At 41.6% G+C, this 25,554-nt stretch overlaps 1 protein-coding gene across 7 annotated transcripts in view; it reads right to left on the bottom strand.

The window, feature by feature from the left end:
- Positions 1-25,554, bottom strand: part of ptprsa (protein tyrosine phosphatase receptor type Sa) — a 194,313-nt gene that overhangs the window by 1,733 nt on the left and 167,026 nt on the right. For 5 of the 7 annotated variants that reach the window (XM_026344828.1, XM_026344826.1, XM_026344827.1 and 2 more), the window contains 10 exons: positions 20,501-20,598; positions 17,738-17,861; positions 15,398-15,573; positions 13,273-13,392; positions 10,988-11,142; positions 9,760-10,045; positions 6,145-6,323; positions 5,822-5,948; positions 5,553-5,678; positions 2,035-2,189 (listed from right to left, as the gene is read on the bottom strand). In XM_026344828.1, the coding sequence (XP_026200613.1) occupies positions 2,035-2,189; positions 5,553-5,678; positions 5,822-5,948; positions 6,145-6,323; positions 9,760-10,045; positions 10,988-11,142; positions 13,273-13,392; positions 15,398-15,573; positions 17,738-17,861; positions 20,501-20,598 (1,546 nt within the window). Of the gene's footprint in view, positions 1-2,034; positions 2,190-5,552; positions 5,679-5,821; positions 5,949-6,144; positions 6,324-9,759; positions 10,046-10,987; positions 11,143-13,272; positions 13,393-15,397; positions 15,574-17,737; positions 17,862-20,500; positions 20,599-24,315; positions 24,364-25,554 lie in introns of all 7 variants that reach the window. The other 2 variants (XM_026344822.1, XM_026344823.1) reach the window with 1 other exon arrangement.

Raw genomic sequence — 25,554 nt, forward strand, 5'->3', positions numbered from 1 at the left:
ATCGTTTTAGAATAAATTAAACGATTGAACATAGTTGTTATTGAGCTAATCAACCAAAACCTACGACCACCCCAAACACACGTACACCGATATCCGGTAAACCGCTACCAACCCCCATGCTGCAGTATATCTTTGCCCACCCAAAGCTTCTTCCTGTGAGTCGGTCACAGTTTGTCACATGGACTCTTAAACTCCCTTAGAGCTCCTCTCTCTCTCTCCTCTTCTCCAGGAAGATCCACTCTCCAAATCTGAAGGCTCGCCGAGCCGCTGCAGACTGAGAGGATTTGGTGTCCCCATTCACAGGAAGTAATCAGGCAATTAATGACAAAACGCATGTGGGTCTATTAGATAGTGGCTGAGGAGAGGAGAGGAGGAGAAAGAAGAAAAGAGGGTGGGAGGCCTGGGAGAATGAATTCATGGATAGCTGGAGAGGAAAAGAGCGACAGAGAGATAGAGAGAGAGAGAGAGAGAGAGGAAGAGGGAGGGGATTAAAACATAGACAGAGGGATGACAGACGGGAAGGGCCGGTGACAGAAGACGAAAGAGTAAGAGAAAGTACGGCATAAGCTCTCCACTTGGAGATGACAAAGTCTGAAGGAGGAGGGAAGGAGGAAGAGGAGGGTGATGATAGGGGGTGGCAGGATGTAGTTACGGTAGTGATGAACCTATTCCTGAAAAATGACTTCATAAAAGCACAAAATGAACACGGACTATTTAGACAAACTGCAGGTAGTGCAAAAACCTCATTAGCAGCACAAAACTGTAATGATTTACTCTACAGCAGGCTGACGACTGTGGTAATCCCCTTTATGATGCTCCAAGAATCAAACCAGTTTCACTGTGATGTGTCAAACATGACTAATTGTACATTTGGTCGCCTAATAAACGGCCGTCATGTGACTGCTGCAGTTCAGTTTAATAGGCTACGTGCCTTTTTGTCCATTACTCCACTCCTATAATTCCTCCTGCAATAACCGATCCTTTCGCTTTAAGACTGCTCTCCCCCTCTAATAACAGGCTCATAGAAAGGGATGAATAACTCAGTCTTATTGGAGCTTCCCTGACACATCTTACAACTCCCAGACGGCCATTTGGCTGGTGACATCATTTGGTGTTAATACACGGTAGGCGATGTCACGTTCGATGATGTAATGGCGCCAAGCGGAAAGGCGAAGGGAAAAAGTGACACCTACTCTGTCCCTGAAGTAAAACATCTTTATGAGACAGCAAGGACATTTTTGGTCAGCGCCAACACATTTTGTTTGTTAACACTGTCACGTCACAGATAATCACGGCCAAAGGAACAACTGTATGCTTAAAGGTTTTTCTGAATGCCAATCAAACCACGTAGAATGAATCACCTACAGGTAAAAGTCTGTGTTAAAGCCATTTCTAGGCATCTGTTGTTGCAGTGCATACAAAAGCAAAAGATGTGGGTTTCCTGGCTGGAAAAGGTAACCAATTCAAATGGATCCCGGTCGAGGTCTATTGATGAATAAGAATAATCGGACTCTTCATGGTGACCACTACCGAAAACTGGTGTCTACCTGTAAAGTTAATGATGAAGGTTACCTTGGAAACTGGACCCGAGGAGATAAAAATGCATCACGGAACGATCATAAAAACCAAAAAGAATGGCTGTATCATTTCATGCGCCTCCTCTTTGAAAATGCCAAGCTGCATCTCAGCCTTATCAATTATGGAAGAGGTGGGCCTGTGGAGGTGCAGAGGTAGCGTAGGTAGGTACTGTGGTGGCAAAAAAGCAGAGGAGGGATCCTATCTGCTAATGCTGAACTGCACCACGGGAGGTGCGGCGCTGCAAAACAATAGCCACCTTAAGAAGTGATTTAATCTCGTCTCAGTGTTTAAAGCCTTACATCTCTTTCAGGAAGGGAAGGGGTGCCTTTGGAGTGCAGTTTGAGGTGAATCAAGCAGCATGAGGCATCTCTTTTTAAGAAAACCTGACACTTTACAGAGAAAATGTTTATTGCAGTATAAAGGAATGTGGTGCAACACAACACTGTGGCAACTTACCTGCAGTGGACAGAGATCGGTCCATCCTGTCCAAACTGCTCCTTGGTTTTATGCACCTGGCCAATGAAATCAATGAATCCCTCCCCAGATTTGGGCACGCCTTGCTCTGGCCAATCAGTAAACTGGAACTGCCTTACTGTTCTGGACTGGCCATCCTGCACATACAGAGAAAAGAAGGTAAGAACAAAGAGTGAAAAAGCAAAGGCAACGTCACTGGATTCTAATGAGAACATAATGCAAATTAAACAGCACTGATAAAAGGTCTGTCAGGAAATACGACTCATTCTAATTGCTCCTTTAAATCAAACTGTATCTACTGGTGCTGGCTGCACAATTCCCATACTGTAGATGCCAAATTATTAAATGTACAGTGACACACACGGAGATAGTGTGTCCTCTTCCCTACCTCCAACCCAACTGTCTCTATTTTCTCACATTATTTTTAGTGTGTGTGTGTATGTGGCACAAGTGGGTCCTAGTTAAAGCTAATCAATAGTGTATCTGCCATGACAAGCGTCTTCTCCCAGACACCATGTTGAATAGGATAATCCTGCAATGCGATCAATAGAGTGACCTGATGGATGAGCAGAGTGAGCGAGCTAAGAAGCAAGAACAGAGGATTGAGCAATGAAAACTTCAAGTAAAAAAAGAAAACGGAGACACTGACAGGCCCTCTACCTGAAATGTCAGACTTAATAATTTAGTCTTACATTGATTCTTATAATCTTGTTTTAGAGGTGAGAGTTTTAAGTAGTAAGATAATTGAACTCGCTTCCAACACAAACAAAAAAGAGAACACTTTTACAATCAGGTGGCATCACGCTAGGACAAGTGAAGTGATCTGCTTCGTTCTGAGAGCTGATTATCAAGTCTGGGGAAGCATAGTCAATATCCGTGTCCTTGTAAGGAAAGTTCTTTTCAAGTTGTCTCAGAGAGAACGAATTTCTCGAAAAAAGCGAGCAGAGAAGCATTTTCTTCTGCATTTTGACACAGTCTGTCCGCTCAATGCTGCCGGTAATTAAGACAACCAGGTGCTCGTTTCTCCAGCTGTTTCTCACTTGTTTGTGTAACAGACTTTAGTTGAGGCATGATGTCTCAATCTCACACTCCTTTCATGCTCATTCTCACTCTCTTCCCACTTGTTCACACTGGAGAGGCACAATTCAATGAATTCTCAGCTGGTGGGTAAACTGGGAAGTTTTTCGCTCTTTTCTGTAAATGCTGCTAATAGAATTATAGATTTTTAAATTATGTTTTTAAAAGAGTATTTTTTAACTAAGCTGCTTTTCAGAATCAAGACAATAGGCAAGGATGTGAACTCACACTGTGAAACACTGGCATTAAACAAACCTTCCTGCTAAAGATAGTGCATGCAGGATACAAAAGATTAAAAATCTCTACACACATTTAATTTGGCAGTGACCATAAGATAATGATCACTTTTTTAAATTATTATTTTAGTAAATGACCTTGTAGAGGTGCATTTTCTCCATCTTTTGCTCTGTGTAAAACATGACTTTCCTTATATTGAGAAGAATTAAATAGTGAGTAGTAATGAGTTAGTCGTCCCCCTCTAGTGTTAACAAGTGGATTGACCAAATATACATTTAATGTGAAGTCCTGTTTGCATGTGTACCACTGTGTGCATGCGTCGCTGTCTCGACTGTTGATGTGTTTCTGCACTGTGCATTTATTGCACTTGACAAATACAGTGATCAAGGCACTAATAAGCTAAGCTCCATACGCACTCTCTTTGTACATTGCATGTCTCTTCCCCTGTTTTATGACGCATTGCATGTTTTCTTTTATTCGTCGCCTTTGTTTTTTCCACCTCAGAAACATCTTGCCTCAGCAGGGGGATTAAAAATAAAAAGAGGGGCAAGCACAACAACACAATAAACCAAGCATTCTGAAGAAAGGGGAGGAAAAAGAGAGAGAGAGAGAGAGAAATTTAACACACAACCTGAGGGCCCACGCGGCGTGTCAAATTGTGTGATTAAATACGTGACTGGCTCGCTAGATGTGAGTGTTGAGGCATGGAGTCTATGCTATTACTGCACAGTGGCATGTAGCATTCACTCACACACACACACACACATGCAGGCCTTCTTTTGCGCTCTGGACATAATGCTGTATATGTTAGTTTTTCATAGAGGGCAGAGGTGGAATATATATGTGTTTTATGTATGTCTCTGCATGTGTGATTGTATATTATATAAAACACAGAAATATGCACAAGACATTGTTTGTGTGTGTATATTTGTCCTGAGAATAGAAAATCAGCATGGACATAGGCAGAAACTGAGTCTGTTTGCACAGGTGTGTGTATAAGAAATGGTTTGTGCACAATGCACCAGGTTATAAACCTTTTTAGAAAGTGGCTGTATATATTTATGTATGTGCATGTATGCAATTCTATACCAGTTTAAAGAGTACTGTATTTATGTCTGCTATGATCCTGTCCACTATGGAAATGCTACTATATCCTTGTAAGGACCAGCATAAATTTTTAATCACTGGACTGAGGACATTTTTACAGTGAGGACACTATATTAATTAATTATTATTTAATTTCAACATTCTTCCACTGAGAAGGGTGTTTAAAGAGCAATTTCGGGGCTTAAGACTTGGTTTTTTGGTTAGCGTTAGGTTTTGGTTAGGGTTAGGGAAAGGCAAAAAGTTGAAACAGAGAAGATTAGCACGTCCTACGCAACAATAGGGGCGTTGGGAATGTTTTATGTCAATGAGTGTCCTCACAATGACTGCTATACAAAAACGTGTGTGTGTGAATTAATATATTTTAATACCAAGAGGATGACTGCTAACTAGCTGGGTCACTGCCTGGGAAATCACTGCATATGTCAGCCTCTTTGGCAAAGAGAGGAAGCAGTTTTATTTCTGTGCAATAGTTCTGCTGCTTCAAAGCGTCCGACCTAATTGGACCCGAAAAAGAAATCCTGAGGTGAAAAGATACAGTGGTGTAGCGTGGGTTATAAACAGTTCAGGCCAAGAAAAGTCACTTTGGTTGCAAACTCTCACTAATATTTGACTGGAGTTAATATTAACTCTCTGTGATTCTTGTTTTGAGTGGGAACCAATGCAACTATGCAGGAAAATGTCAATTTCAAAGCCATTTTTAGGGACTTTTGAGGAAAAAATATGAGCTACTTTGGATGTTTCAGTGTTTATGTGACCTACTTTTCTTTATTGCTTACATTTTCCAAACCCCCAGTCAAGGGTGGGTCGCTGGTGCAAATGTAGAAATTGCAGCATGATTTGGTACTGCATCGCACGCTCATGTTGTGAAGCTATTGAGAGTGGTGTCTCTGCCTGTTGCACAATTATTTGTGAAAATTACATTGTTACATTGTTTTTATTTTTACACTACTATTTTTTGTGAAATAAATGCTAAAATACTATGATAAAGTCATTCATAAATATAGGTTACTCTCAATATCTTGCATGTTCTGTCTCGCAAACTGCCTAATCTATAAACACCACACCCCTTGTCGTCTTACCCTGGCGTCTGTGACCTTGAACTCTCGGAGGATGTACTGAGGCATGTTGTACTCAGCCATGGGATCCACCACAAAGTACTGATACCTGGCAGAGCGCTCTGCTGGCCAGTACTGGTGACACTTTTCCTGTTTGAGCAGAGAGAGAGATCAAGAGAGTTTGGGGAGGGGTGGAAGTGAGGACACGTGTTTGTAAATGTATATTTTCATTTAATCTCTAAGACACAACAAAAATCAAAAAGTGGATTTATGCGTGTGGGTTTGAGTCCTACCCGTCCCATCTCTCTCAGCTTGGTCAACATGACTACAATAGTAGAGTTGTTCTCCCAAAGCATTCTCCAGAAGTCTTCTGTAGTCTCTGCCAGAGGGCCCTGCGTGGCGATGTAGGCTTTTTGTTGCCTGTAAATAGAATAAAAGAATATTAAACAATATTCAGTCTTAAATGAAGAGCCTTATTGAGTAATACACTTTACTGTGACGAGGTAGAATAGAAATTTGCTTAACCTCTCTGTTAAACTATTATGTATCAGGTCATTAAAGATTCTACCTAGCAACAGAAACATCCTCAGTTCACGCACACCTTACACATGCCTACCTGTATCCATCAATGAAGCTGGCATTGATGTAGTCAGATCCTTCCAGGCCTCTGATTGGCTGTAGACAGACACGAGTGGTCTCGTAGGGCATGATGTTCACCAGACGATTCTTGAACTTGTTGCAGGGGAGGTTGGCACTAATGAAGCGCGACGTGTGGGCTTTCGAGTTGGCCAAGCGCTGAAGGGAGAACAACAGAGGGATAGATGAAGGGAAAGAAGGGAGGCACAGAAGGAAGCAAATGAGAGGACGATAAAAAGAAGAAGAGAGTGGAGGACGGGCGTGAGACAGATAAACAGAGGGGAATATCACTGACAGAAAGTAATAAAGCACACCCCAATCCAATCTGATCCTTCACCCAACTTTACCAATGATGGCACAGCTTCGAGGGGACACTATTCATCAAGAATATATTTAATGGAAAGAAATTCACTTTATCTGAAACTTTAGCCCCTTTTGCAACTGGTGCGGTCCTGTAGGGTCAGATACAACGATGGAAAATATGCCACACGCCCAGACTAACAAGCCTCTAGATCAAGTCTGTGCAGAAAACAGAAAACTCGCCTGAAAGTGGGTCACCAGCGCCTTTGATAACGACAGTGTGCTATGTGTGCATAAAACCCAGACTCACATAGGGATATCCACAAAGACAAACATGTAGACGCGCGCACACACACACGTGATAAAATTGAAAAGCTGTCTTGCTACATCATCATTGTCATAAGGGCCTCCGTTTGAGTTTTGTGGGTCAGTCTTACTTGTTTGGGTTTGTGTGCTTGCTTGTTAGCGTTTGCCTGCAAATGAAAGACACCCTTGTCAGAATGTTTGGGGCCAATTTCAGACAGCAGCATTGTAGGAGGAACGAGAGCGAGATGAGCTGCAACTGACCCCAATGAAAAAGTAGCAGCTGCCTCTCAGTGGTTGTCAAAATACACCAAGTGAAAAATGATTCTGCACTGTGTGAACAGGGTCTAACTTTCCATTTTACCCTTTTCCAATTAGAGTATTCTATTCTTTTTCTCTGTGATTGCCATGTAGCTCCAGTATCTCTGTGTTACTGGCCGCGTGGAGTTTGTCCAGACCTTCTCTTCATCCTTTCTCTTCTTCCCTCACTGCTGTCCTTCCTTTGATCCGTGTTTCACAAAGGCACCTAGCAAGGCTTGAGGTAGCCTGGCAGCACTAAAGAGGCCCTCAGCTACACCACCAAACACCAGACGCCAAACCAAACCTGGCAACCTGTCATACAACAGGGCAGAGAAAAATCTAGGGTACCTCTACTCCGGGTTGCCAGCTAATTCCCATTTATAGTACAGTGTATGTATTTGGAAGGTGCATGATGGACATTAGACATGCTGCTCCACAACAATGATAATCTTATTTGATATTTTATGGGAGAAAGAGTTGCCAAGTTCACAAAAAGAGACAAACGTTGTGTTTATCTTAATCTCAATGTACATCAACCATAACATTAATAAACAAATAACTAATAATAATAATAACAATAATAATAACTAATAAATATAGCTATATGTTCAAACAAATATCCTCTATCAAAACAGCAATGAATCATACATAATTAGTTACATTAACTGTCCAGTCCGTTGTGTGCACCACATAATATTTGAGTACCGGTATATTAATTATATTTATAGTGCGACTACAAGGCAATACAATGCCTTGTAAACTGTTGCCACCACTTTTAATTAAAACCGAAAAGCATTTTTGTCACTTTGTTTGCATTTGGATCTCAGACTAAACTCCTCAGTTGAATTACAAATTCATCCTTTGCCATTTCCTTTCAACTGGAACCCAGCAGCTTATGTGTCCTGTATGTTGCTGAAAGCCATCTGCACGCGGGTTACTTGCACAATCTTTTTATCCGTACATCAGTCTGTCAATGAGCATGCTTGTTATTCATGCACATAAAGCTCCAGTCTTGACAACTTCATGACAAGTCCCTCTTCTCGGTTCATTCTCCGGGCCGAACTTCTGTGAATCCCACCAGTCCACACTGTTTCCCGCCTGAGAACGACAATGGCCTTTCACCTGTCCCTATAGTGCAGCATTCTGTCAAATCACTTCCTTAGTGCCATGTTAGCATACAGTTATCCCTTTGTTCATTAGCCAAACATTCCTCCCTCCACTTGCCCTGCCATCCACCTCCATTTGTCATCATCAAATATTAATTGCTTAGCTCCCTCTCCCCTCTTCTCACATACACCTCTTTCTCCTATCCCGAGCGTAGACGTTATTAATCCCCTTCGACTCCTGACGCCAGCTCAGCATTATAGATGGCAATGGAGATTCCATCATCGTTGTGCACCAGTTAGTAAAAAGAAGGTCGAACCACACCAGCACTATTATTGTTTCTTGGCAGGTGGGTGGTGTTGATGAATGGCGATGGAAAGATGACGGATGATTTGAGAGTCAGCTTGTGTGCAGTGTAAGGTCAGCAGATACGGAATAGAGCGCCAAAGCTGAGGTGATGTTGATAATGCTGAGATCTTTAATGGAGATCTATGTAAACACTGTAGCTGGCCGTCTACCCTCACCTAGTGCTTTGTCATGAATTTTTCTCAGGAAACATACACTCTGTTGAACCTAAACTCAAATCCATGCTGCTTTCAGCCAAGAAACCTTTGTCTTTCGCCTGCTAGATTAAACCCAGCTTCTTTGCTTAAGCATATTATTGCAAATCCTTCGAAATGAACTTTGTGGCCAAATATTGAAGGGCTTCAGCTGTTTTCATTATCTAGCTTTGAAAAAAGAAATGCGACAATAATTCAAATAGTGTGTATGTAACTTAAAACGTTGATGTGAGGCTCAAAAGCTAAAGGGAATTTGAATTCTAGTCCATCTGGGGCTCTCCTACTTGGACAGTGTGTGTAAACTGACAAATTGCTGCCATGCCAGTTTAGTATATATTCTATTGATGGCACCTGGGGCTGAAATGTATTAAATCTTCAAGACAAGTGTCTTTATCTGAAATGCTGAACTCTTTAAGCACACGATGTCAGTGTTTCCATTACGTCTCTACAAGCAACACGCTGAAAGAAACATCAGATTTGCTTCTTGTCTAATGCCAAACTCAATTTGTCAGAGGCAGAAGGATTTTCTGTAAAATGCATTCTCACTAAAATGTTCTTCTCCCATTTCCCCCAATAAGCTTCTGCAATAATCCATTTGGTGCATTCCCCAGTTTCTCCCCAGAAACTGTTCAACTGTTGTTGCTCAACAACTGTATGCTTTGGTGAAGTATATAAAAAAAATGCAAACAAATGTATGATCACAAATCAAAAAGCAATTATTGGAACCCACAATTAAATACTGTCTGATGGATCAAAGCTGGAAATGAATCTCATTGTAAAGGCTTACAGTTGTTGAAGAACAGGCGACAGAACTCGCTTGAATTAGCATTTATAAGCAAAGAGTGAAAAGTTAATACAGACGCTGGTCTAACGTGTACATTATTTATGATCTAATTTGCAGTTATGATTAATTAGGGAGTGAAGAAAGAAACAGAGCTTAAACTCTATGCCAAACACTAATGTGCATTATTTCAATGTACTACAAAAGGACCTCCACATTAATAAGGAAATTGTTCCATTTCCTGTACCTTAAATTCTAGCTCCATGCCAGTGACATGCTCGCCACTCTCCACCTGTGCAAGCTTCTGGATGTAGGAATAGAGGCTCCGGGCGGCCACTTCAGTGTTGCCGCAGGCCACCGCCTCCAGCAGTGCATCGTGAATAAAGCTGTACTGGTCCTCTGTCTGCACCATATAGTTCCGCTGTGAGCGCATCAGCGTCACGTGGCCGTAAATGTCGACCGTCTTCTCGTGCTTGATACGCTCAAGCATGGCATCGATGACGATGAAGCAGCCTGTCCGGCCAACACCCGCGCTGCAGGAGGAGGGAAAGAAAAGAGCGAGAAAGTTTGAGGTTAGGAGATTTGTTCATAGAAATCAATTCCTCCTTCCTTTCCTTATCCCAGTGGCGTGGCGTTGAATATTTATTTTTCTGATACTAACTACCTGTCACATTTGTGTAGTACGAATTTAATTGCAATTTATTGTTATTCTCACTGCTAAAATATTAAACTGTTAGGTGATTATGTATGTCCAGTAATGGTTGTAGATTTGTTGTGGCATTAGAGTTTAAATAATTGAGTAGGTGAGGAAAACAGAGAGCTATGGTGATAGAGCTGGAGAGCAAGCACACAAACAACTAAATGACAGATAGAACAACACGAGGACAGAGATGGAGACTGAGAGAAGCAAGCTGTCAAATTTCAGTTTTATTGTGTCGTGCTGTGGACTCACTGATGTCTTCTTATCTTGACAAAGAGGAAGGCTTCAATTTGAATAAGCCATAGAATAAGCTTGTAAAAGGAGGAAGGGCTAAGTAGCAAAAAGGAAAGATGGGATGGGATTACTGTGAGGCTTTTCACACAGAGGGGGGAGAAAAAAGGAGACAGAGGTGGAGAGAATGAAAGCAATGAAAAAAGAATGCTTCAAAGAGAAAGATGATGTGACCAATGGAGAGAAAAAAAAAAAGACTGGAGGTCTGGTAAGAAAGAGAGCATGTGTTTGTATAATGTGCGTTATGTAATGTAGGAGAGCAGACGCACAGAAAGGAGCTCTGCTATTGTGTTTGCTCATGGGTATACATTTACACTCTTCACTCTATAGGCAAGGGGAAGAAAGAAACAGGGTCACAATAGGAAATTAAGGGCTTTAAGTGCCCTTAAAGCAAACCGTCTCCTGTGGGTGCAGATAATCCAGTTGCATCAAAATGTAAAGGCAGGGCATGTGTTTTACTTGACAACATAAATGTGCGACTGACCTGCAGTGGGCGATGATGGGTCCGGCATCAGGCGGGTTGCAGGTCTTCACCCTACGGAGGAAGGCCAGGAAAGGGGTTGGGTACTCTGGCACGCCGTGGTCAGGCCACGCCGTGAACTGGAACTGACGAACCTCCCGCTTCTCGCTAGAGCCATTCTGGAAACAAACAGAAAGAGAGAGAGAGAGGTGGGTTGGACGTGTTGATGGAGTTATACTGTGGGCAGTACTATATCATCAAGCTACAGTGATGCATGGGATGTCATACATGCTCAAGCATGAACAAACACTGAAACCAGAAACAACCTAAAACTTCAGGCATGTACAGTATGAATACTGAGCCTTGGTGGTTTGCACAAGTATTGATATGTGCAACTGATGTTCAAGCTATTTTAATTCAATTTCAGTGTTTGAATCTCTCCAATTGATTTCTTTTCCTTCGCTGTGCAAACATTCAAATTGTAATGTAGTGTACATGAGTAAAAACTAAGCAACTGCTGCTGTACCCTGAAGATAAAAACATAACTCCGAACAGAAACCTCCAAGGGGTGTGGGGATTGTAATGCTGACACTCATAGGACGAATTCAACGTAATGCAATAGGTAAGATAATTTTAAACCAGGCAGTACAGGTGCTTATAGCTTCATATTCTCATGTTGCTGCTGCTCAGAACATCTACAGATACACGCAGCAAACACCCACTTTACACAGCTGCCTGTCAGCTCCCGTCTCAGACTCAACTCTCAATGCATCAAAGATACAAGCTAAGATCCAGAGGAAGATTTTTGAGGATAAGAAGAAAGAAAGAGAGAGAAAAAAAAACATCTCCCTTGCATCTTTCTGTCCTCCTCTTCTCTCAGAAGATCCTCTAATGGAGGTACTGTTTGCATTTCAATGCAGTGCTTTTGCTTCCCTGACAGAAGATTTTTTTTCCTTGCTGAATAAATGAATAAATGAATGTGGTAATTAAAAGCAAACTGACCCAGTTCTTATCTAGTTTTTTTTTTTTTTTTTTAGAAATTCCCTGTTTCTGTGATTGAGGCGGGCTGCATGGATGCGATCAGTGCTTGGCTGCTGGTTTTCCTTTAATTTCATATTTTTTGTAAAGGATTTACACGCACATATGGATAGGTGCCATGGTAGCTGTTTTGTAAATGCACTGCGTGTATATGTGTGTGTGTGTGTGAGCTTCTGCTACCTTATACTTCACACAAATCCAACAAAATATTTTGCTCAGAGATAAAAAAAAAAAAAAAAGTGAAAACAGCTCAGTAAGAAATCACAGCAGTGGCTGCAGTTATAAGGAGGAGGGAGAGTAGTATAGATAGCAACAGAATCCTATCGCTGGTTTTGATGAGATGGAGAGCAGCAGAATGTAAATGGCCCTGAATGTCAACCAGCTGCCTTTAAAGCACCGTGGCTGTTGATATCTTGCCATCTTTACTGCCACTGGTTTGCTCCAATGCTTGTTTCACTGACACTCCGGCTAAAAACTCAGTAATGACTTTAACGTGGTGCCGTCTGGTTAAGAAGAACATTCTTGAAATGTCTAATCCTATCCATGACAGCTTTTCTGCTATATGTATCCAACAGCTCAGCTATGTTTGTATGACTGTGGGATGTATGAGACTGTAATGACAGCGTATTTGCATGCGGATGTGCTGGTGTGTGTTTCACCGTATGTTAGTCCATTTATTTAGTCTCACTACTGTGCACGGCTGGCTGTGAGAATGAGAATGCATGTGCAAATCCTTCCTCTTAAGAATGCTTTCATTTGTATGTGCTTGGATGTATGTGTGTGTGTGTGCGCACAGAAGGACGAGAGCAGTCTGCCAATTATGTATATTGAGTTTCTCTTCTGCTCACTTTACCTAAGTGCTCCAATTTGGCAGACGCACATAAACAGATGATCTATTGAGGAGGGAGAACTGAACAAGGTACGAGAGGTGGAGTGGAAGGACAATGGGGACAAAGGGTTTTATATTTTAAGTCATTTTTTGTAATGTTTAGTTTAGCGTGTACTGTCCATCTTTACATAAAATAGGAAAACAGCAAAAAGTTTATGTATATTTTTTGTTGCTTATGTCAATTTTATGTGTGTGTCCCATTAAATAGCTCCGTTTACTGGGTAGACAATGAATAAGAGAAGTGTTATTCACGGTTATAATGGCTATAATTATATTTCTGAGACATTTTTGTGCGCTGCCTAATTTAAAATTATTTGTTTATGACATGTATGCGTTTGTGTAAGTGTGTGTTGGAGAAAGAGAGACAGAGAAGTGAACCTACCTTGTGCAAGGAGAAAGTGCGGACACAGAAAGTGGCCAACTCTATCGTGTCCAACAGAGTCACTTGGGTCATACCATAGGTTTCTGTGCCACGACTAGGCCAGTACTGGTCACACTTAATCTGGAGAAGAGAGAGAGAGGGGGGGGGGAGAGACAGATGTGTCAGTTGCAGTCTGTGTCACATTCTGTTAAATAGTGTTTTCGTCAATGGATGAGATCACGCACATAGATGGAGGGGTGAAGAAAAAAAAAAAAAAACTATACCTACTCTCACATAAATACATGTTCCACTCATAAACCATGACTTCATCTGGATTAAAACACCAGGAGGTGTTGACAGAAAGGCCAGTGTAGCGCCTCTCTGTTTTGCAACTTGGAAACAACACCATGCACACTTGCACACCAACCTTACACAAATCCAGTCTGCAGTCTTCCCTAAGTCTTAAAACGAAAATGAAGCTTGGCGATCATCAGTGCACACTCTAATTCTTAATTCAGTACATATAAAAATAAAACAATTTAGGATTTTCACTCAAACAACCTTTGATACTTCTGTGTTTTTTGTAGCCGTTTCCTGTCCAGTGGTTAAAACCAAACACCTGCTTCTCACATCTCTCCCCTGTTAGCCTCCCTCTTAATACAGATTCATTCAATATGGGGTGTGATGTGCCAGTGGACATCTGATGAGATGTGACAGCTAGTGAGGGAGATGTGCTGCTCTGCAACTTTCTCTCCCATTTCCTGCTCAAGCTGACACTTAGGCTCTACCTCCCGCTAATCCTGATCACGTTTGACAAGAGGGGAACGCGCATGTCAGGGCGGAGGATAGGTAAACAATGAAAATGGATGGAGGGAGGGAGAGGAGACACCTGGGGTGAGTGAGCCTGATGTTGACACAGGTTGGAGTTGACAGGATGAAACATTGCAGTTTGCTTTTTGACATTTTACTCTATTCCTTGATAGCAAAAAATAGCGGTATAGGTCCATTTTACTTTTTTATTTTTATTTCTTGTGATATTACCTGCATTTAGCTCATATTTCACTGAAAAGGGTCATACAACACACACTTTGCTTAAATAACTACACTTTTTTAGGTCTTTTCTACTCACTCAGTCTAGTCACTATGATCACAGCAGGAGTTGCCATTACTTCTCCTATTGTACATTTTCTATTTTGATACTGTGTGGTTGTAATGTGCTGCTGATGCCTGATTTCTGTAGACTCTGTTCTTTTCTGCAGTTAGTTGGCTAATAAAAAGTGTGACAACCATAAATAACTCAAAAAAGTTGGACATTCTTGTCTATGGAAAGTGTTACTTTCCTTCTTAAGAACCTGTGTGAGTCGTGAATATATTTTCTGCACACTCTGTGGTCACTTCCCATGGACTAAAAATGTATAAAAAGACAAAATGCAAAAAAGGAAGAGAGTGGTTACACTCTGACATCACATCCATCCACGCTGAAAGTAAACTTCCCAACTTCCACTTTCAACAGATGGCTGTGGGAGGTACTGGTCAAAAGCTGCAAAGCCTCCATGGTGCTCTGTTGCTTAAAATAAAATTTTAGGTCCTCTCACTGTTTAGTCTGAAAGCTAAAACGTGCTAAGCGCTCAGTGTTTTAAAGGACACGCAACAGCTTGATGTTTCTACAGCAAATAAGATAAAACACAGCCACGTCTGTGATGGAGAGTCTCAGTGGATACGTAGCCTAACTTATCAGACGGTAGTTGACTAAAATCTGTTTTATCAGCCTCCGCTGCCGTTTTTGCCAGCACATTCAAATTTCATCACTTCTCTGAAAGCATCCCATCTCAGGAAATTGAAATCTGATTACCTACCAATGAAGTTCAGGTGTGCAACTGGGAAATCAGTGTAAAGCTGTGCAGTTTTCTACATTTAGTCAGTTGACAGACGCTTTTATCCAAAGCGACTTACAAGACGCTCAATGTACAAGGCCAAGGCAGGGTGAGCATGAGGAGGGTTCATTAAATCACATATTTGATTTTGAGATTTATTTAAAAAACATTTTGAAATAGGTTGTGAGGTCACTAGAGCGAAGCCTCAACATGAAAACCTCAGAGGAGCAGTACCCAGCATCCGCCCCAAAAAACAGCTTGAGCAGTCTTACTCGTGACTTCTCCTCCAGTCTCGTCATCATCACCACAGTGGCTGCTCTCTGCTCCCACACCATCCTCCAGAAGTCCCCAAACGTTTCTGGTAATGGACCCTGGGTGGCGATGTAGGCATTCTGCTTCCTGTAGCCATCAATGTAGTTGGCGTTGATATAGTCGCTCCCTGTGATACCTAGATGAAGAGCCATAGGAATATGAGATTAAAAGATGGAACATGGTATTTCTGGGCCAACATGTATCAGAGTCTTTAATATTATAGTATATAGTATTTGAAATGACAATATTTAAACTTTCAATCTAAAATTAAATGAATTTTTAAACCCTGTTTTTCCTCTCTGCTACTGTAAAGAGAATCCTCAACAACCTGCAACTTCCCCAACTTCTGACACAGCACTTTTATCGTTTTCTTTTTTCTACCTCTGTGGTTCTACTTAGGCTACTATAGATGTGGATTAGCCTCCATCTGATTTACTACCACCACTGCTGGAGTGTGTGTGTGAAGATGGACGATAGCATAAAATAAATCAACCGCTCGGCCACCTCAGAGGAAGATCTAGCCACCATCCCTTTAAGGCCACCACCATGCTCTGCTTCACAGCAGTTCCACTAAATCTGGTCCTCTGCACTTCTGGAGAGACGGATGTGAACTGGAAACATTTCAATGGGAAGGGTGGTGCATGCAACACTTGGGAGATCTATCGTAAAATGTTGCCTCCACTGACTGCGTTGACTGCAGCTACAGTATCAAATTATTCTGTGGCACCGTTAATGCATCCACGGCAGTAAAAGAACGCTTCAAAGGTAAAAAATGTAGTTCACTGCAAGGCTTCTTCAGTATTGCTCATGATATCAAGTAAGCAACAAGCCTCTGCTCGTATCCTGTGTGCTACAAAGCTGTCATCACGCTCCGATCAAGGGGAATCACTGTGTTGCGGAAATGCAGACTATACTCTCAAGCTCACTGCAAGGACGGTACAAACTCTGTAATTTTAAGTTGTTCTAGAAAAAAGTTTTAAGCCATTAAGTTAAAAAAGGAGACAAGATAATCTTGCAATTAGAATATGTCTAACAGTGAGCATCTGTGGTAAGACACAACATCACCCATCTTCATTAAACCCACTTCTACAATCCTGTCAGTTGCAAAGAGACTCCAGTCTGACGGCCTCTGTGTTGGAGAGTCACGTCTCTTTGACTGACGTCTCCTCATTCAAGCGACAAACAATGAAACACACGACTGGGCTAATTTAAGACAGGCGAGAGGCAGTGAGGACAACAACCAGGGTGGAGTGAGAGTGAGAGAGACAATTCAGTGGGGGAGGTACAATGAAGAAAACGGAAAAAAAAAGAATATAAATAATTTAAAAAACGAATGGAAATAAGGAAGAAAAAAGGCAAATGTCATTAAAACGGATACCACGTTGCACAATCCGACTGTGGTGCCTTGGTTTTAGTCATAGCTAAGTGAACAGAGAATGGCGGCGTGCATGAATTGTTCTACTGCTGCGACTAATGGCAAAATCACTGCAGTGTAAAATAGAAATTTCAGACTTGATTAATTTATGTATTTATGGACGAGGGTTTTTTTTTTCTCTCCCTGGGTTGATTTTGTTATGCATGTTGTTGCACCCTCAAATTGGCCTGACTATTGCGAGACGCTGAAATCAAGTCAGAGCAGTTAGCTCGCACAAAAGAAGAGCACTGTGGAGCAGGAAGTTTGCCACGGCTATGAGGAGTCGAGGGCTCTTCTGGTGATGCAACGACAGAACAATGTCAGCGGTGAAGGGTGACTACGTCTGACAATGTCCCTTGAGATTTGAGAGTTGGGAGAGGAGTTTCTCTAGCTCTGAGATTCTCAGTACTGTGTCTTTGAGCAGTTAGAGGGACGTCATGAGAGAAAGGCAGACCTGATGAGACAAATAGGACGGTGAAAACACTGGTCAAATCACCGGGAACTCTAAAGATGAGCTGAAAAAAGTCCCTGCACCAACCTCCTGCCCCCAAATAATATAATTCCATAAACTGCTCCAGATTAAGTTGCTGAAAACAAGTCCAGTCCATACAGTTTTGAATTGCAATCTTATCCTATTTGTTTCTACAGTACAATAAAGATCAGGACTCTGCTGTGATGACTGGATTCAACACATTGTATTTTGCACTGTTTTGCTCTGTTCTAATTAGGCCTCCACCGTCTCCTCCTATCTGGTCTAGCGTAGATCTGTTGAGTACAAATTTGTAATTTGAAACCGAGTCTGTAATTATGGTGATTTCCCAAATGATCGGCAATGAGCGGAGCCCAACTCCGAGGTGCTGAAGGTGGTGAAGAGCGTGAGCCTTACCCTCGATGGGAGCCAGGATGACGCGGGAGTGGTCGTAGGCGATGACGTTGGCGTAACGATTTTTGGGCTTGTTCACCTCCAGGTTGGAGTGTTCCCAGGTGAACTGCTGGCCTGGATCGATAGACTGGCAGAACATGCACACACACAGAGAGAGAGAGAGTGAATCAGAAGAGCTGCGAGATGAGCTGAGCAACAACAATATGACCTGAATGTTCTCGTACAGAGTACAGAGGGAGAGGGAGAGATTGAGAGTGTAATTTCCCCAAAGGAAAAAAACAAAACAGCTGCATGAAATTCTGCTTGCTGACTAGTTTAAATATTCACAGCACTTTATCAAGATCATTAATGTAGCGGATACATAATGACAAACAAAAATATTGATGAAGGTAGCGACTCTCCCCCGTTGAGGGAGGAGAGTGGGTGAGGCCTGACAAATCCAGCTGCCTCTTTAAAATACAAGAATTCTCCATAAATATTCTGTTGCTTTGTCAGGATAATTATCATTACATTATGATTCATCGATGCCTGATGCTCTGCCGGTGTGGGAACGGAGGATTGAGGGATATTTGCAATTGGGGCTTCAGCATGTAGGGTAGGGGGCTGGAGAAAGAGACTCGAGCTAAATGAAGTCCAACTGGAAACCTGATCTAACAATTTGCATGTAATCATAACAGCAATCAGAGGATCCCTCTGTTTTTGTCTTTCTTCTTTCTGCCCTCTTTTCTCCATCCATCTTTCTTTCTCTTGGTTTCCTTATCTGCAGCTCTCCATCTTCAAAGTCTTTATCTCGTTCTCCATCTCCTTCTCCTCTTTGATGTTTACACTCCCTCTCTATACAGCAGTTACTTTCCAGCTATTTTCCATTTCTTTTTAGGTTACCTTAAGGCTGACTACGCATATAACGATTGGGGTCACTTCCCAGAAATGCCGTTCCTTTGAAAAAAAAAAAATTACAATCACATCTATGCAGTCCAGAGCCTAATATTTTATTTTCATGTATGGCAACAGTCCATTCCATGAATTTTGCATCTACAAACCAAAAATGATTTTCTCCTGACTTCTCCTGCTTCTCTTTATGATTAATGATGGCATGTTTGAAGATGAATGGCAAGTCAAGAAGACAGGGTTTATAGCACACGACTGGTAACTGTCAGATGGTAGATAAACTCCACGGCTTCAGCATTGTCAGGTAAAAGTCTACCTTATCATCACCGTTTGTATGTCAGATTATCTCGTCTTCATCGCCGCTCTCCAGCTGTAATGCACTGCTCCCTCTCTCCTCACCGAATCCTCATCATTAACCGAGCCTCCCCACCTCATCTCTCCCTTCCCTCTCCTCTCTTCCCTCTATTTTTCCTCCTCCCTCACATCCTGCCTGGCTGTAAACCAATCAGTCAAAGCCCCGTAGAGCTGCACTTGGCAAGCCGGGGCGCCCGGACGAGCAGCCATTCATCAAGAAAATAACAAAATTAAAATTACACTTCTCTATTTAATTTGGTCATTTATTTTTCCTGGGGGTGGCTGTGTGAAGGGGCAGGGGGGCGGTGGGGTGGGGGGGTGTGGGGGCAGAGAAAAAGACAGACTGGGAAAAAAGACGAGAGGGCGGTTTAATGTTCTCTCAAAGCCAAGTAATTAGAAGTTGTAGTTGTAGCAAAGCATCAACTTTGGCATCACGTCTCTCGACTCTCTTACTCCCAAATGGAACAAGTTTGTCCATTTGGTACACGGCCCGGATGTGGATTTATGAATAATAGATACCCAAGAAATACTGGATCGCTATGAGAAGTCATTATCCACCAACATCCACTGGCAGGCATGATAACTGGTGTACCCGCTTCCCACCTTAGCCCGGCGTGCAGCGAAGCGACAGGCACAGTGATTTAGGGATGGCGAGGAGGGGATATTGCTTGTATGCAAACGAGAGCTGATTCAGCGGTCCTGATTTCTAATCAACTCCGGTGTCATTTATAACCATGGTCTCAGAGCCCAGACAGCTCAGTTACCCCCTCTATACACACACATACATATCCTGTGGTAAAACCTTGACTGCCAGTGTGTCTTTCTCCAAAAATACTAGAGCATATCTCCATTGTAAAAGTCTAAAGTCATTGTTGTGCTTGAATTTTAACACTCATTTATCCCCTAATTGAAACATTAATCACATTTTCCTATGTAAATGTTTTCACTAGGCGAAGTGTTCAATCTTTTGTTTCTGGTTCAATTTGGGCATTGTTTTGAAAATTAGATTTTAATTTTGTCAAGTCCCCAATTTACAAGCGTTTCTATTTTCCTCCGGTAAATTAGTACACACACTACGGGTGTCGCAGAAGGATGTTCAGTACCGTTTTTATCCATGTTTTCTGATGTAGTACAGGATGCATTTCAGTCGAGTGATTCTTTTATTTAGCCGAGAATATGAGAAAATTGCATTTGGGAGTTTAGGAGTTGCAATAACCGGTTGAGGGAAATTTTATATAATTGAATACAACAATTGCCTTGCTTTGCCATGTCAAGGCTTTAGATGTATTGGAGGAAAAAAGAGGCAGCATACAATTAATGTTTCATATAATATATATACAATTAATATATAGCTCAAGCAACATCTACTACAGTATTGTCAACAAGGAGGGAAAAAGACTTTGAAGAAGATTTATTTCTATAGGGAAAAAAGGGATTTTTGTGTTCCTTGTACAATGAAAACACATCCAGACAGAAGTCAATACTCAAGTCAAATTTTGACCTTTTAATCTTTGGCCCACTCACCTCATATTCCTGTGAGAGCTTGAGGTTGTCGTTGGCCTTGAGAAGCTCCGTGTGTTCGGCCAGCTCTGAGATAGGGATGGGAGGATGATTCATCATACCTGCTCGCCAGAAAAGGGGAGAGAAAATTCCACCCAGGGAAAGAAAAGAAAGAAAGTTAATTAGTCCAACAAGAACTGTTTTTGCTTATGCAACAATGGAAGATGGGTTTTAGTGGTCAGAAAGCTTGTGCAGAACATAGTGACACAAACACAGTAAAAATTTGTGTGGTGATGTTAAAGGAACTTGATTGGACCAGGCCAGAGCTCAAAAATAGCTAAGATTGTCAAGCAAGCTGGCTGATTATTTGATAAAAAAGCTAGCTGCATACACCCACAGACCAAATTGGATGGGTTAAAACCAGAGACAAGAAACACAACAGCTCTATTAACTCTCAGAGTCAGTGGAGCGCTTATGTTGACAAAAATCCCTTGTACTACTCATCGATGATAATCAAAAGTCATTTTCCTTTAGCATCACTGCTATCAGCAAAAATAATAAAAAAGAAACAAAAAGGAAAAATTCAATATTTGATCACTACAGTAGTCTTTGTACATCTTTGTAGTGGAAATAAGTATTTAAGGATGGTTTCAAGTAGACTTGGGTATCTTTGTCTGCTGCATATTGAATATGGTTTATTGTTATTTTTAACATTTAAACTTTATTTCTTTCAGCAACATCCTTAATCAAAAAGAAAGATGAGAGAGAAGCTATGAACCACTCATAGCTTCTCTCAATCTACATCAGTCCCAACATATCCCACAGGCTTGCTTCCATTGTATCTCTAACCTGAAATCCTTTTGTTGTGCTGTGTTGCTACAGTAGCATGGTGGCCAATTTTTGACTGTTGCCCCTACAAAAATGAGCTTATTCTAGTGTGGAGTTCTGACCTGGGGGCTCACAGGAAGGGAGGTGGGAGGGTGGGGGGGAACAGGGGCTTAGGAGTGTGAATGATGCTGAGTGACACAGTGAGCTGCTCCATTCCAGTCAGCGAGTGCAAAGCAAGCAAGCTGCCGTTCCTACCCTTTCCTTAATCTGCTGCTTCCCTCAACCCGGTCTACACTGGCTTTACAATAAACACACATTACTTCCCCAAAATCACAAAAAGCATTCTCAGTTCCATGTCCGATATGTTCTCCACCCAAATGAATTCCCAGAAAAAAAAAAAGCATTTGAGTTGGGTTAGAGAACTTTTTTTATTTTCTTTTTTACTTGCTCACACCAATATCCATTCAATAATGTGTTGCTGCTGCTACAATATTATCAGCACTGCTGTGCACTCCAGTCACTAATCCATTTAGGAGCATAATGCTGAGGCCATGTAATGGAATATGCAGTAGCCATGGATTGTGCCTCTGTCCCTGCATGCGTTCTGGCACTGCTTGTATTTTTAGTAAGAGGCCTCTTTTCCTCTCGAGTGATGAGGTCAAAAGTCAAGAAAATGTTGACATCACTTCACAAAAACATTACCCTGCTTAACTGGGCATGCAAATAGGCACAATCGCATTAACCTTTCTTAATTTTCTGTTTATAACAATGCTTGCTATCCCTGCGATGTCGAGGGGTTCACTGATGTTTCAGCTGCTTTTGTTGCACTTAAGAGGTGGATATCAACTCTGTGCGCCAGCAGTCTTCATTAGTAATGGTAATTTATTTTACGCAGAGAGAACAACGTGGCGGCATCAATTACATGACGATTAACAAAGATTACAATGCATTTATGAGAGAAATGGAGATGACATTACATCCTCTGGAAAACGAATGGACACACTGCATTAACCGACTACTTGTTGAGAGTTGGGCAAGAAACACCCGTGCCCTTCTAAATGGATCATTTCAATTATTTTACTACACAAATAGTGTTTTTAAAGCTTATGTATTAAATTTTTTTTTTTTTTTGATTCAGTAGCTTAATAAACATTAGCTCTCAAGGTAATCCGAGAAGTCAGATTATATTAATGTATTTGTACAAAGCAGCGTGTTCATTTATTCATAGGGGAATTTCTCAATGAGCTAACAGAGGATGCTGATGCAGATGCACCGTTTGAGAAGGTGACAGGGTTATTAATCACTTCTGGTAGGTATGGGAATCCGTTGATATGAGCAATGAGAAAAAGCGCAAATGGTTCAAATTAAGTCAGTTTACCTGCCTCAAATTCAAAGGGAAAAGGTATCAGTAACTATCAAAAGTGAAATAAGTGCGTGTGTATGTAAATGAGGGGCCCTGATTCTCCTTGAGCGAACAAGAGCGGCTTGTTTGAGGGGAGATCAAAGACTGTTTGTGTTGGATTTGTGTAGCGTGGTTGTGTGCTTTACTCTGTGTATGTCTCTGTGTGTTTTTGTGAGCGTGCATGACTTGACACACATGCTCAAATTCCATTAATTTCTGTGTTTTTTTTTTTTGTGTGTGTGTTTACTGACCACATTACTGTAGGCATGTATAAGTGCTTGGTATGTGACAGTATACCAGACCTGCTAGAGGCTGAAGGTTATATATCCTAGTGTTCATTTCCAGAATGTCATAGGAAACATTTTTAAAAATTATAATTATAACTTATAATATCTAATACATATCTATTATTTTACATTTCTCCCTCCTTGCCCTTTGCCTACATAACCAATTGCTATATGCTGCCAAACTAAACTGTGTTTCTCCTTCTCACTTGTACTTGTACTGACATTACCCATTTATGAATATTTATACAGACAATTTTCTAAAGCCAATCATACCTCATTTGTTCTTTTGCTCGTTTTGTCATTCATACGCTGCACACTGCAGTGTTTTTCAAGCAAAGATTTGCTTTCAAAACTAGGCTTTGCTGTGACCCATAGTCAAGCAAAGTCACTCAAGGACAAATTGTTTTTATTCCCTAACCCCACTTCAAAAGCTGTGTACCTCTCTTCAACGTGGCCGCCCAAACTCACAGCTTTTCCCTATCAATGTACAGATTCTTCCATTTCTCCGCCACAATCAACAGCATGATCAATGAACACAGAAAAACAAACTAGCATCTAATTGCACATTTCCAATCTGCAGCCTATACGTCTGGAAAATGTAATGATTGTTTTTTTATAAGCCAAACCAGTCTTTCTCTAAAAGCCTATTTGGGATGTTGCCTATTTCCATATAAAAGAGATGGAGCCTCTCTGTGGGTAAGCAAAGAAAATAAAGGGGGAGAAAAGGGGAAAGAGGAAAACTAGAAACTCTGCTTTTTCTCTTGGATGATCCTTTTGCAGTGAGCAGACAGAGGGGGTGATCAAATGTCGAGCCATTGTTTGCCACTGCTTTAATTAATTCTGCTCGTTATCTCTGCGCACAGAAAAGATCCTGTTAGTTCAGAATGGAAATGGAGCAGAGGTGGTGAAGGAGGAGGAGGAAGAGGAGGAGGGATGAGGGAGAACAACAACAAGGAGGTGGAGGCGTGGGGGGTAAAAGCGATTGTAATCCTGTAAAAAAAACACCTCTCAACCATCTCTACATCATCACAAGTGATCGCGCAGGTTATTTATGCATGGTGGATTAATGCACAGCCAACAGCCCAAGTGAATATTGTAACTGACATCTAATTAAAGTAAAAGAAAAAAAAAAAACAGCCCGATATACAAACAGAAACTAACATCAAATTAATTAGTGCTAAAATTTTTGCTGCGTCATGTGAAAAAACAAACGAATGCAAATTATGTGTTTGTAAATGGAGGCAAGCGGTGCTTGGAAAAAAAAAAAACATAAGAAAGATAAAGAAAGTTGGTACGCAAATGCTAAAAGCACAGAGACTAACTTTCATAGTCAAAATCTGCTTCGCTCTGAGGACTGCTTAGACCAGAATCTGCAAAGAACAGCAAACAGAAGGGAAATGGTTTCAAAAAGGCTGTAATGCAACAGAAAAGGCTGTGCACTGTAAAAAAAAAAACAAGACATACAATGATAAAAAGCCATGAAATATAAAAACAATGGGAAATACCAAATGTTTTACCATCAGTAAACTCAGGCCCCTCTCAGGGTAGCTGGAATGACAGATTGGAGACCAGGCTGCCACACTGACATGAGAAAGTAGGGCACACATTTCCGATGAGCCCAGACCCTCCCTTTTACTAGCAAATCCCAATCAGCGCTGCAGTCCTCCTCAGGAGCAGACATGGGCATTAGCCTCTGCTGCACTGCTGAGAACTCCCCTCTGCTAAGCCCCATATCAATGCTTATAGTGATCAGGATAAGACTGATTTGATATCTCTAAGCTTTCATAAACACCACTGACAGGAAAAAGAGATAGCGAAAGGAAAACCAGCTTATGTTTCCTGGTGAAAACTGACTCTGAAAGATTTCCTTTGTCCGTGGTTTGGTGCTCAGGCGCTCCAAGTGAAAGGTGCGGAAAAGTATCTGCATTCTTGGTTGACAGCTGTGGAGCCGGAGCTGATGGGAGTCAGAGCTCTGAGAAGCGCGGTGATAGTTCAAAGTCTTATCTGTTTCAGAAGAGAAGTCCTCTGAGGCCGCGGCCAGTCGATGTTATGTCCGGGAAGACTCAGGTCTCCTCAGCTGCTCATGCAGAAAGAGTCCATCTGTGACAACAACTGGACATGAGGCTAAGAGATGCAGTTTGATGGTATGCTGCCAACCTACACATCAAGTGAAGGGAAATTCATTTTGCCAGCGCTAAAAGCTGAAATCAGATCACAGGAGTCACTCTGTGATACGAAAGGGTGGCACCACCCAAAGATGGTGAGTTTGATCCATAGAAACACAATGTTTCCTCCAGAGTTAGCAGCGAGTAAAAGAAGAAAAAAACAAGTTTGCTAATATAGAAAAGAGGCAGCTGGGTTATCTTTCATTTGATTCTTGTTCAGGTCTTCATGTATTCAGTTTTTTCCTCAAATTTATTACTGCAAATTAAAAGTTGCTCCACTCTGTTTAGGTAAGTTTACCTTTCACTGAAGCCTTGGTGAGAGGACGTCATGCCAGTGGTTCCAAATGAGCGCAGAGAGATGAAGACATCAAACCTCCCCCTCTCACTAATTGATTT

This window comes from Anabas testudineus, chromosome 4 (assembly GCF_900324465.2).
Source record: "Anabas testudineus chromosome 4, fAnaTes1.2, whole genome shotgun sequence".
Taxonomy (NCBI): domain Eukaryota; kingdom Metazoa; phylum Chordata; class Actinopteri; order Anabantiformes; family Anabantidae; genus Anabas; species Anabas testudineus.